Source organism: Lactuca saligna, chromosome 4, assembly GCF_052625555.1.
Source record: "Lactuca saligna cultivar CGN05327 chromosome 4, ASM5262555v1, whole genome shotgun sequence".
Taxonomy (NCBI): domain Eukaryota; kingdom Viridiplantae; phylum Streptophyta; class Magnoliopsida; order Asterales; family Asteraceae; genus Lactuca; species Lactuca saligna.
This window is the reverse complement of record NC_136420.1, coordinates 31,973,840-31,987,751: the sequence shown is the minus strand read 5'-3', so window position 1 is coordinate 31,987,751 and position 13,912 is coordinate 31,973,840. Positions and strand designations below refer to the sequence as shown.

The 13,912-nt window shown below is 36.0% G+C and overlaps 1 protein-coding gene across 1 annotated transcript; it reads left to right on the top strand.

The window, feature by feature from the left end:
- The first annotated feature begins 11,246 nt into the window (after positions 1-11,246).
- On the top strand, positions 11,247-12,717 carry LOC145041511 (trans-resveratrol di-O-methyltransferase-like). The gene is made up of 2 exons (XM_078989621.1): positions 11,247-12,084; positions 12,289-12,717. The coding sequence occupies exons 1-2, from the start codon at positions 11,299-11,301 to the stop codon at positions 12,589-12,591; spliced, it is 1,089 nt and encodes a 362-aa protein (XP_078845747.1). The 5' UTR covers positions 11,247-11,298; the 3' UTR covers positions 12,592-12,717.
- The last annotated feature ends 1,195 nt before the right edge of the window (positions 12,718-13,912 follow it).

Here is a 13,912-nt window from a genome sequence, read left to right as displayed (position 1 = left end):
AAGCTTAGTGAGTTTCCCCAAAATACCTCATACCACACATATCAAACATATAATGCCCCCCGTCCAATGAGTATAATGGACCCCACCCTAACTCGCATAACGAGCCCCACCCACTAAGTATAATGTGCCTCACCTTAACTAGCATAATGGGCCCCGCCTAATGAGTATAACAGGCCTCCACCTAACTCTCACAATGGGCCCTTCTCAGCATATATATAAGTATAACAATGAATGTCATACAGATTACCTATTGTGTAACACCCACAGATTCAGGTTAGTCAATTTAGAGACAATAAGCGTCAGAAATAACTTTTATTGATATAATATTATTTATAATAAGTAATCTTGACCAAGTTATAGTATATTTCACAAGGGTTCCGTACATATAAAGAACGCTGAAATCCGAGTTATAACGAAAAAGTTATGACATGTCGATGTTTTACGGCAAAACCGGCATGACACCGGGCGACGTAAATAGTGAATTTATGATGGAGGACTTTTTATCATTAGCAATCTAAACAAAAGTTTTAGTATACATTAAACCGATAACATACAAAAAAAGAACGGTCAAATCTGACTTCATATGTGGAAGTTATGAATTTTCTAAGATTTGGCATAGTAGTGCACGACCCGAAACTCGAATTTTAGATCGAGCGGTTTTTGGCATGCGCAACCTAAATCAGAGTTGAAGATCTTATTAATAGTAACTCAATGATAAAAAGACAGATGAAAACGGAGTCCATATGAAACAATTACGAATTTTTTGTGGTCATTTAACAGTATAATCTTCTTCTACTATTAAATTTAAGATCGGTCGAGAATTAGCCAACGGAGTCAAAATGAAAGTTGTAGATCTTCTTTTTATATACGCGTGGATATAAAGGACGTCGGAATTGTGCTGTGAGAAAATGGGTGACGTGGAATAATATTGGTCATTGCTTTCTCCCCAAGTCTTGCCACCAAATGGTGACATGTGGCACCAAGTTCAGCCATATTTCACCCTATAAATAGAACCTCTCTCACCCTCATTTTCTTCACACCTTTGCCATTATCTCTCTACACTCTCTCTAAACCTCCCAAAACTCCCCTAGCACTATAAGAAAGCCCCGGAGCGCTCGACGGCTCCGAGAAGAAGAGCTTTCGGCTCAGATGTTCTGCCCCTGCATAGCCCGGTTTCTATCCAAACCGCCTCGTAGGTAAGATGCACCTACGCTATTTTAAATATAGATTTAATTTAAATATAGTAATGTTATTAGACCTTATAATAAGTATTTGGGCTATTATTATGAGTTATATAAGTGTCGTTATAATATCTTTTTAACCACTCGCAGTACGGGGAATCTGGTTTAAAGGGCCGCATAGGGTTGTTGGATTTCAAAAGTGCTATATGTCAAAATGGTCATGCCCTCCGATGTTTTATGTCTGGCTCCTATCTGTATATATAGTGGTTGAGAAATATTGTTTCGTGCTTATATAATAGTAATAATAAAAAGAATATTAATTAGTCTCGGTGAATATTAGACTAAACTCTAGTGGTAATGATACTAGGTTTTGTCAAAGGAGAGTTGTGTTAAGAGTAACGAAGTGTTGTCTGAGTGCCGAGTCACCACCTTTTCAAGTGAGTGCATGGTCCCTTTCATCTTACACATAGATATTAAGTATTTTATATAAACTACATGCTATGTGTGCATATTATCTGTATACTTGCTATTTATGCTGGATGAATGATTTTATACAGGTTTTATATGATTTAAATTGTACATGTATTTATATCTACATAATATGTTGGGTAAAACATGGGTAGATGAAATATGAGTTGGATGATGAGTTGAGAGGTGATATAGACCATGAGGTAAGATTGATAGGTGGATGATGTGAGAAGCCTTATTCCTAAATGTTGGCCGCATCATCTAGCAGAGTATGGATGACAACTACAAACAATTCTAGACGGTCCAGTGGAACACTAGCAGGCTCACTACCTGAAGGTGTTGTGAACGATGTGTTCATCGGTGTACTCTAAAAGCCATTGACATGTATTGTGAGTGGAATCTCGAAAACGATACTGTCAATAAACAAAATAACCTTAGGAGCTGTGCCCGAAGGATAATACCGGCAGCTACGCCTCATAAAGAATGTCACAATTCTTTCAGCTGGCCTAAGTGATAGAACTAGCAGCTGTGCTTGACAACTGTGTCATTGACAACGATGAACTTCGTAACTATTCCTTACGATAGTGCTTAGGAATGAATGAATGAGAAATAGCCGATTCTTAGGGTAAATCCTTAAGAGTAAAGAAGATTATGGGGATGGGTAATAGGGTTAACTATTTGATGATTAAACATAATAATTATAATTTTGTGGGTTGAAAACCCTATGTACTCACCAGGTATCCCAACCTGACCTATTCAGTTTATTTATATCACAGGTGTTGATAGGAAGTCACATTACACTACGAGATTAAGGAGATATAAATCACTAGTGATAATTAATGTAAGTTCTATTTATGCTTATGTTTATGTATTGACGATGACATCCCAAATGTTTTAAAATGAATAAAAATATTTTTCTTCGAAAATGCTTTGATAACGTATTTATCATGTTTTACTGGGAACAAATTCCGCAAATTTTTTTATTTAAAATGTTACTCTGATTTTGAAACAAAGCATAAACAAAGTCGGTCTTTTTTGGCCATGGAAATGGGGATCTCATAGTTTGTATCAGAGCATTAGTTTAAGCGAACTAGGAATATGGATTAATTTCTAGACTTAAACTTAAAATGCTAAGCAATGATTGTGAGGAGTGTGTCTTAGGTAATACACCTGAATAGACACAAGCACTAGCTTATTTTCGGAAAATGCTTAACATGCTTTTATGTGCTAAATGATTTATGATGCTTTATCGGATCTATGGTTTGTTGCCGACCGGATCTGGAAACTTTATGTGTTCAGATTTCTAAACGTTTAATTACTGTATTAGAACTGGCATGTAACTTTTCGGAGTAATAGGGAGATTTACACGTCGATCGTAAATAGAATATTTCTTATCTAAATTCTCGTCAATGGACACCGAATGTATGAATCGGTGTATAGATCGACATGGTGACAAATCGAAGCGGATTGGGAATCGGTAACTCGCAGCTTGAGCCACAAGAGATTGAGCGTGCGCCAGATGTATCAGCCGCACCCGAGCCAATCACTATGGCTAGGGTACAAGCAATGATCCAGATGATGTTAGATCGTCAAATGGTAGAAACAAGGAGTTTTCTTCAACATAATCGAGATGAACCTACGGTGCCTGTTGAGCAGCCCGAACTGAATGAAGAGTTGTCAGAAGAGGGAAATTACAGTCGTACTGTGAGTCAATTTGGACCCCGAGCAGTCAGGAGAAACGACCCGGACAAAAGGAATTATCAGGATGGGCGCATGTATAAGAACTTCTTGAGTGCCAAACCACCAAATCTTGCTGGAAGCCCAAAACCAGTGGAGATTATGGACTGGACCTCCAAGATAGAGATGGTATTTGAGAGCTACGATTGTAGCGATAAGCGAAAGACGGTCTTTGCAGTCAGAAAACTAAAGACCGGTGTTTTAAGTTGGTGGAATTTGTTGGTAGATACAATGCCATGGGGAGAAGCCATGCGGATGTCTTGGGAAGCATTCATGGAGGAACTGAAAATGTAATACTGCTCATAGATAGATCTGATAAACCTAAACAATGAGTTTTGGAACCTGAAGAAACAGAAGATGAGTATCGATGAGTATGCCACCGCATTCACCGAGAGGATGAAGCTGTTTCCATACTTGGTGCCTACTGAACTCTCCAAGATAGATAGTTTTGCTAACGGACTACCTCTAGATTTTAGACCAACGGTCAAAATGGCAGCTACTTTGAAAACAACTGTTAGAGCAACTAAGAATGTAGAGACCCAGATAAGAGAAAGGGGTCTTGAAAAAGATAAGGCAGGAGAAAAGAGGAAGTTTGAAGGATCTTTAAGTTCAACAATGAGAGAAAATTCCTAACGTCTGGAGGAGGAAGAGGAAGTGAAGCAAGATGGTGCGAGAAGTGTAAAAAGAAACACTATGGAAAATATGGTGAGGAGGTGACTTGTTTCAAGTATGGAAAACATGGGCATTACGCTAATGAATGTACATTCAACAAAAGGGTATGTTATTAATGTACTAAGGAAGGGCACTTCAAGCAAGACCACCCAACGAAATAAGGGGCTACAAATCCAAATGTGCCACCAAGGCCGAAAGCAAGAGCATTCAACATGATCCTCGACAAAGCATAAAACAACGCGAGGAATCAAGGATGAGGACTTCATATCCAAAGATCGAGTTACACAGTAGCTGTGTGGATAGTATCGTATGGTGTAGCCTATTAGAGGCATAGTCTAGGGTGAACTTGAAAACCTATGTTACCGTTTCAATGAATAATATAAAGCCTTTGTTTTGTTATCTGGGGTGTTAAGTTGTTATGTGATTTTCTTGTATGACGACTTGGAAAACTGCGAGACAATACTTGGGATGAGTATGAGTAGGTGTGAAAGGTAGTAGAGGCTTATACTACCGAAAGCATAGGCCTCACTCTTGGATCAGGGAAAGTCACAAGATTACCAAGAAGCTAGTAATTGATTTCGTTTTATTCAAGTATGTCGTTACTATCGGTTCGGTAATGATTAAGAAGATGATTGTTGTTTCGGGCCTAGTGTCCATATCAAATTGAGTCTGACTAAGATGATTATATTATGTGGTTGAAAGAACCAAGATCAATGTAGCATCTGGCTTAAGTCAGAAGATTGAAGTGAAAGATAATCGAAGCGATCAATAGAAGTATCGTAATTATTGTTCAGGTTAGAAGCATCTGACTTGTTCGGTCCTGCCCTCCAGTATTTTATGTCAGGCCCCTGTCTGTATATAGTGGTTGAGAAATATTGTTTCATGCTTATGTAATAGTAATAATAGCAAGACTATTAATTAGTCTCGGTGAATATTAGACTAAACTTTAGTGGTAATGATACTATGTTTTGTCAAAGGAAAATTGTGTTAAGAGTAACGAAGTGTTGTCTGAGTGTCGAGTCACCACCTTTTCAAGTGAGTGCATGGTTCATTTCATCATACACATAGATATGTAGTATTTTGTATAAAATATGTGCTATGTGTGCATATTATTTGTATACTTGCTATCTATGCTGGATGAATTATTTTATACAAGTTGTATATGATTTAAACTATATATGTATTTATATCTACATAATATGTTGGGTAAAACATGGATAGATGAAATATAAGTTGGATGATGCGTTGAGAGGAGATATAGACCATGAGGTAAGGGTGAGAGGTGGATGATGTGAGAATCCTTGTTCCCAAATGCTGGCCCCATCATCTAGTAGAGTATGGATGACAACCACGGACTATTCTAGACAGTCCAATGGAACACTAGCAGGCTCGCAACTAGTAGGTATTGCAAGTGGACATGTATTGCAAGTGGAGTCTAGAAAACGATACTGTCAATAAACAAAATAACCTTAGCAGTTGTGCTCGAAGGACAATACCGGCAGTTGCGCCTCATAGAGAATGTCACAATTCTGGCAGCTACACCTAAGTGATAGAACTAGCAGCTATGCTTGACAGTTGTGTCATTGACAATGAAGAACTCCATACCTATTCCTTAGGATAGTCCTTAGGAACGAATGAATGAGAAATAGCTGATTCTTAGGGTAGATCCTTAAGAGTAAAGAAGATTATGGGGATGGGTAATTGGGTTAACTATTTGATGATTAAACATAATAATTATATTATTGTGGGTTGAAAAACCTATGTACTCACTAGGTTTCCCAACCTGACCCACTCAGTTTATTTATATCACAGGTATTGATATGAAGTCACATTACACTAAGAGATTAAGGAGATATAAATCACTAGTGATAATTAATGTAAGTTATGTTTATGCTTATGTTTCTGTATTAACGATGATATCCCAAATGTTTTAAAATGAATAAAAATATTTTTCTTCGAAAATGCTTTGATAACGTATTTATCATGTTTTACTGCGAACAAATTCCACAACACTTTTATTTAAAATGTTACTCTGATTTTTAAACAAAGCATAAACAAAGTCAGTCTTTTCTAGCCGTGGAAATGGGGATGTCACACATTGGGCCCCGCCCACTACACATGCAAGAGTCACGCATACATCTAGCATACTAACATAATAAACCATGGGATGACATTGGTGCCTTCGACCCGCTAAACACAATGAGGAAGACTCACCTCAGACTGTTGAATCTCACAGATAAATCTCTAGCTGGTGGTACGAAAATACCCACGTTGTCATTAAATAACATTAATTAATATTTGGATTCCAATCCATAACCTCCAGTCTAAATTAGGGTGAAAATACCATTTTACCCTTTACCTAGCCTGGTTTAAGACCAAGGCCCAAACCAACTATACTAAAAGGCCCAATTCCAAAATAGTCACCTAAAGCCCAATTATGGCCCAATTTTCCAGATTGGGCCCAGGTCCCCTTTGTAGGCCTTCAACTAAGTGAACCCAAAAATAAAACATCACCCCAAAATGAACTTGATGGCCCAACAAGTCGCTATGCACCTAAAGTCCAAACTTGACCCAAAACCTAGAAGCCCGAACATCTGAAGCCCATCTGCTGAGTACACGGGGCGTACTCAGATCGTATGCTCAACGTACACATCCTAGGGCAAGGACGTGTAGCGTACCGGTTTGGTACGCCTAGTGTATTCATAAGTTGTCCATCCTCAACAAATAATATAATAGGTAAAATTTTCAAACAAAAATTTCATTTTTAAATTTCTCAAAACATAGTTCATAGCATCAACCCATGCCAAAATGTAATTGTAAAATACAAAATATCATGAAACAAGGTCAAGTATATGAGAATCCACATCAACCCTAATCATCAGGTTGGTGTGTATAATCACACCAGTGCCTTCCTGCGATCTTGTGATGTACCTGAAGCACATTTAATCAACATTGTAAGCACAAAGCTTAGTGAGTTCCCCAAAATACCATATACACATATAATTAGCCTCTCGCAGCTAAACCTATATAAGGACCCTCCGATCATGTGTCTGAGGAAAGACACTCTAGTCTCATGTCTCGGTGTGGACCTTCCGGTCATATCTCAATAGATATACAAAATAATATAACATCATAAGTCACAAAGATAGAATACATAATAACACATAAACAGAGAAGATCCTCCGGTCAGTAATACAATTAAGACCCTCCGGTCCATAACATGAATAAGACCCTCCAGTCAAAAAAAAGTTACCATGCATATAAGTATAATGAGAAGACTCACCTCTCGTTGGAAAGTCGTCAATCTCGCACCCGAACTGCCGATCTAGACTCCACTTAATTATGTCACATTCAACTCTAATTAATAATTAATACTAATAACCTCAAAATGCTAGACCGAGTCTCTCTACAAAATCTCAGGAGGGTAAAAAGGCCATTTTTTCCTCCTTGGCCAAAGGTCCACAAATTGACCAAAAGCTGAAAAGTCAACAAAAGCCAACACCCAACGAGTACGTTAGGCGTACAACCCTCTATGCTGGGGGTACAACCAACCATGTATGCATCGGGGGGTCTCAGCGCAGTTAATAATTAATACTAATAACCTCAAAATGCTAGACCGAGTCTCTCTACAAAATCTCAGGAGGGTAAAAAGGCCATTTTTTTCTCCTTGGCCAAAGGTCCACAAATTGACCAAAAGCTGAAAAGTCAACAAAAGCCAACACACAACGAGTACGTTAGGCGTACAACCCTCTATGCTGGGGGTACAACCAACCATGTATGCATCGGGGGGTCTCAGCGCTATGTTGGGCGTAGCTGGGAGTAATCACGACGTACACTTCATATTTCCTCTCCACACTTCACTTGGTCTTAATCCGTTAAGACAAATGCCATAACTACATATCTGAGCTGAATAAGGCTTGTTACTTCATAAAGTCGTGGACTTTATGCCTTAGCATGGCTGAATAAGTCCCAAACTCACAAAGTCTAACCTTCTCAACACAAAAGTCCACATAACTCATACATGGAGAGGTTTAGATGATCAAGTTCCTATTTTTATGAATCTAGACAACCAAATACACTTAAATGGACAAGAGATTTGCTCTGGAGTTTACCAAACTCACAAATCTCCAAACTTGGGACATAAAGCCCTAAAAATGGACCCAAAACATGAACTAACGCAACAATGAGCAAGTTTCAAACTTGATGCCTCTGGAAGATGCACCAACAAGAGTAGAGTTTAGATCCAAGTGCTAGAAGCTCAAGCTATCCTTCCTTCAAGGCTCCTTCTTCACCAAAAGCTTCACAAGAACACTCAAATGAGCCACAAACACTCACACAAGCTAGGAATATGAAATTAGGGTTTGAGAGAGGTTGGAGGCTGGAAATGAGGTCATCATGTTCCTTAAATAGGGGCACACAAGCGCATTAGGGTTTTACTATGCGCCTAGTATGCCCAATATACCTTCTGGTACGCCCAGCATACTAAGTGGCCTCCGTGCTCATACATAGTACATGAGTACACTACATGTAGACATGCATACGCCCTGCGTACTCAATTGCCACCTTTTCTCAATAGGGACTAGTCTTGACAAATACATAAAAGATTAAGGTCAGAGAACTATGCCTCTTTTCAGGATGTTACAAATAAGTGCTTAATCCATTCTTCTCCTAATCTATACTCTCAGATCTTGTCCTAAAAGATTATTTATCATGCAAAGTTTCCCACTTTACGTGCATGCATGGCTTAATAGGGTCTAGAGCTCAAAATAGCTTAACCAATGGTCTTAACAGATGCATGAGTCCATAAACACCATAAAGTTTGCATATGTATGCTTAAGGAACCCTTAATATGTCTATATCTAACATTGTTAGACTCCAAAAACGACATTAGATCACAAGGACTAACCAAAAGGGACCAAAATGACCATAAATAAGCCCAAAAGAAGATCTATTAATGAGTTATCAAGTTTTGGACTTTATACCTTAAAAGCCACAAAATGGAGAAGCTAAAGTTGGATCTCTAAGCTCTTCTCCAAAGGATAAGTCTTCAATCTTCTCCGTCCCTTTTCAATATGCACAAAACACACAAAAAAATGCTTCACAAGAGCTCAAAAGCACCACACAAAGGCTAAGGGACAAAATTAGGGTTTGAAGATATTGAGACTGGTCTAAAATATACAGGAGGTGGGTTAATGATGCTTAAATAGGACACAAACCCTAAAAATTAGGGTTTGTCTCTGGCCCGCTTACGCTCAGCGTAACTCACATACGCCCAACATACGTGGTTGATGCCCACATTCAAATTTCAGCTAGTACGCCAAGCGTACTCATAAAGTATGCCTTGTGTACTAGCCAAAAGGACCAAATTGCCAACTTTTAAAATAAAGATTAAATGTGAAACTTACCCACCTCAAGTGTTAAAGAAAGGTAGGATCATATTAGGCGAGTGATACCATAATAGTGAAACTCACCATGCCCAAAACGGTGGAGAGTATATCAATTAAATATGAAAAAGATTTACACATACACTCCTAGAGAAATAGGGAAATGTAGTGACAGAATACAAAAAAATAAATAATACAATTTAGGAAAGTCTAATATATACTTCACAACTGTTTATAGAACATTCCATCCAATTAGGTATTTTATATTGCTACTTGTTTAGCAATAAGGGGCCAATTAAAGTCTATTAGGACGAAGATAGTTCATGCTTTCCATCTAAACAAACTCATCCAACCTACATGACATATAGGTACCACATTATCATTTTTTTTTTCTATTTTCATTTTCTACCTTTCAAGCTATAACAAATGGGAATCCATTTATATGACCCATACATTTTGGTACAAGTTATGATCTAAAATCATACGACCAAAAAATGACATGATCCAAAATATATGATTCAAATTGATTTGATAAAAAAATGTATATTGTGATCCAAAAATATTATGATGTTTAATCTACTACGGTTCGAAAATTTTATAATTGTTAAACATCAAAATCCCAACCGATCTTAAATTAAGAAATCTAAAAAAAAGTAACAAAAAAAAAAAAAAAAAACAATACAAAACAAAAAAAACCCCTTCAAATATGTACTAAAAACATTAAAAAGTCATAAAGATAAAGAAAAATTAAAATAATGAAAAAAATTAAAAGGCAAAAAAAAAAATAAATAATTAAAATAATTTTAAAAAACCGTAAAAATCCAAAAACAAAAAAACCTCACTTAAATGGAGTTCTATGAACGTTTGTTGCACATGATTTATGATTATATACGGACGTGCGCCGCACGTGATTGCGTCGTTTCCAATGATATGATGTTTGTCGTTCTTGTCCTTAACGAAATGGGTATAAAAGAATATCCCAATTGATAAGAAATGTTTACACTTTTCTAATTTTTATACTTTTTTAAGATAAAATAATAAGCAAAAAGATAGAATACAACCGTATAGACATTGTGCATTGCATACGACTCTACAATAAAATTAACCCTTACCTAACATCCGATAAAGAAAAAATAGGATCGATCAGACCCCGATCGGTAAATGATCAATTTACCAGCATTCCTTTAAGATGAATTAAAAAAAACCAATGATAGTTCCATTGTTTTATATATTTATTTTATTATATATTTTTTTTTGGTGATTTGTGATTTGTCTATGATTAAACAATCTAAAAGTTTTTTTTATTTGATCAAATAAACTAAGGAAAAAAATTTAGATTTTTTTCACTCTTTAAATATTGTTAAGAGACCTCTGATGTGAAAAAACCGTTGAATTGGAATTCCAATAAAAAGAAAATCGAAAATACATTTTTCTCATATTACTCTCATTTTGAAATTTCACAACTTAAGATTATAAATTAACCATCATTTATGTTTGTTTGATTGTTCTAATAAGATTTTCGACGCAACTGTTGGTGTTGTTGGAGTCTGCATATTTATTTGATTGATTATGAAAAGGTACTACTGTGTAGATATCATATCAAAAAATGATATTGTTTTAGATCTCTCTTAAATATAAAATATACAAATTGATATCACTTTAAAAAAAGTAGTATAAAAAATACGTTAAATAATTGTGTGCTTGTGTGATAAGAAATAACAAGTACCCCATTCAATTGGCACTTGAGATTATCAAATCCATCCATAATGTAGTCAGATATTTTTCTTATATATACGAATGTTTATAACATTAAACAGCTTCAAATTGTCTATCACATATACATTGTAAGAAACGAGATGTCCCTGCAAAATGATGAACAATCTACAAACTTGCTTCATTCTCAAGCTCACATATGGAACCATATCTTCAGCTTTATCAATTCCATGTCTCTCAAATATGCTATTCAGCTACAAATACCAGATATCATCAATCGCCATGGTGCACCAATGTTGCTCTCCGAGCTAGTTGAAGCCCTCTCCATCAACAAGGAGAGAGCTCATTTTGTCTATAGACTTATGCGCATCCTTGTTCACTCTGGTTTCTTTATCAAACAAAGTATATGCACAACAGGAGACCATAAGGAGGAGGAAAGAGAAGGCTATTTGCTAGCTCCTGCTTCTCGCTTCCTTCTAAAGGAAGAGCCATTAAGCATTAGACCCTTTTTGCTAGCCATGTTGGATCCAATACTGATGGATCCATGGCAACACCTGAGCAAATGGTTCCAGAACGATGACGTCAACCCTTTTCACACAACCCACGGAAGGAATCTTTGGGATTTTGCAGGCCAAGATCCGAATCTTAACCAGTTCTTCAATGAAGCAATGGGCAGTGATGCAAGGCTTGTGACAAGTCTGGTTCTAAAACACTGTAGAGATGTTTTTGAAAGCTTGAATTCAATTGTTGATGTTGGGGGTGGTACTGGAACCGTTGCCAAAGCCATTGCGGAAGCTTTTCCTTATATAACTTGCATCTCTTTTGATCTTCCTCATGTTGTTGATGGTTTGGTAGGAAGTAAGAATTTGAGTTTTCTTGGTGGAGACATGTTTGAATCCATTCCCAACGCTGATGCAGTTTTGGTCAAGGTATTCTTTATTGTAGTATTATTTTTTTCATTTAATTTTCTATCTCAAAATTATTCCGTTTCATCTTTGGACATAAGTTTTTAATCTTTTTGAAAGACCAAATATAGTTGGTTGAAGGATTTACCGATAATTTCATTACAAGCTAGACCGAAGGTGTATGTACAATAATTGTTTATTAATTGTTTTTGCGCTTTGATAAAATAGTGGATATTACATGATTGGAGTGATGAAGAATGCGTAAAGATATTGATTCAATGCAAAGAGGCAATCCCCAGCAAGGAAAATGGAGGAAAAGTAATCATCATAGACATGGTGTTGAAGAACGGTGAAGGGGACAAGGAATTACTCGAGACTCAGCTTTTCTTTGATATGCTTATGATGACCTTGGTGACAGGAAGAGAGAGGAGTGAAAAAGATTGGGCAAAGCTTTTCGTGGACTCTGGCTTTAACGATTACAAGATAACTCCAATTTTGGGGTTAAGATCTCTCATCGAAGTTTATCCCTAGAACCCTAGTTAAGTTGCATTGCTTTTAATACATCGTAAGTATTGATGAAGCAAGTAAAATATGAAACTTATTTGTATGTTCTTGTTTTCTGGTTTCTTTTTATCAGTGTTTTCCATCTTTAATCTATTTCATCTCATTAATATTAAAATGGATTAATGTCATAAAAGGGTTACCAAACAATTCACAATTATATATTTCTGTCTAGAGAGGCTAGCATTAATCTAGCATTGGTGGAAAGAATATGTGGAAATAATTTACAAAGTAATGGGGTAATTGGCTCTTTGACATGAAAAAAATAAAATAAATAAATAAATAAGTCTAATGCTACTTAAACATTCCACCTACTTAACTACCGGTACCCGAGATATCATTTACTTATAGTGTTAACAGGCAATAGTGATATATAGAGTATATATAAGGTACGCGTAAAAAATAAATTCGGGCTTTTAGACGCTCACCCAAAACTTGTTCATGGCCATCGATAAGCATATGAACGCCACAACAATTTTATAGAGAAAAAAATAAATAAGTCTAATCCTACTTACCATTTCCAAGAAAAAAGTATATATATATATATATATATATATATATATATATATATATATATATATATATATATATATATATATATATATATATATATATATATATGGAAAAAAGAGTATGAGGCTATAATACATGCAATCTTAGGTGTGAAACCTTCATAATACTGTCGTTTTGCTTTAATAGCTTTTTTACCCACCGCATGAATTCTTTTTTTTTTTTCTTCCGGAGCCCCAATGTTTCATTAATTATCACGTGCGTTGGATGAAAATGAATTAACCTACATTCACTTATTTTAGGCATCTATAAATTTTTATATTATTTTTCTCTTGATTTTCGGCTCCCATGAAATCCTACCAATATTACAAAATTCATCTCACTTTTACCCATAATTCTTTCTCAACTTCGATTTCTAGTATCCATAATTTTTTATACGAGTAACCTACCTATTTCTCTATTCTATATTTAATGATCCTTAATTGCATCGTTTAATCCAAGCGACCAGGTATGAATTAATTTAATTTTCTTTGTTATTGTGGTTCCTTATCAATTTTACCCACCCTTCCTTCTCAACTTTGAATTCTATGATCACTAATATTTTTTTTACTAGATTAACCTACATAGAGCGTTGTTTTATCATTCATCCTCATTAATTTTGTGGGTTATCAAAGTTACCAGTACCAACATGCTGTTAAAAAAGCTATTAAATTTTTTTTTTCATATTGACTTACTCAGTTCTCTGTTTTAGGTTGAATTTGATTCAATAACATCGGACACC

Bases quoted from the DNA above. Each gene is read 5' to 3' on its own strand.
- LOC145041511 (XM_078989621.1), top strand. From the start codon at position 11,299: ATGTCCCTGCAAAATGATGAACAATCTACAAACTTGCTTCATTCTCAA. The intron at 12,085-12,288 runs GTATTCTTTATT...TTGATAAAATAG, and splicing joins CTGATGCAGTTTTGGTCAAG to TGGATATTACATGATTGGAG.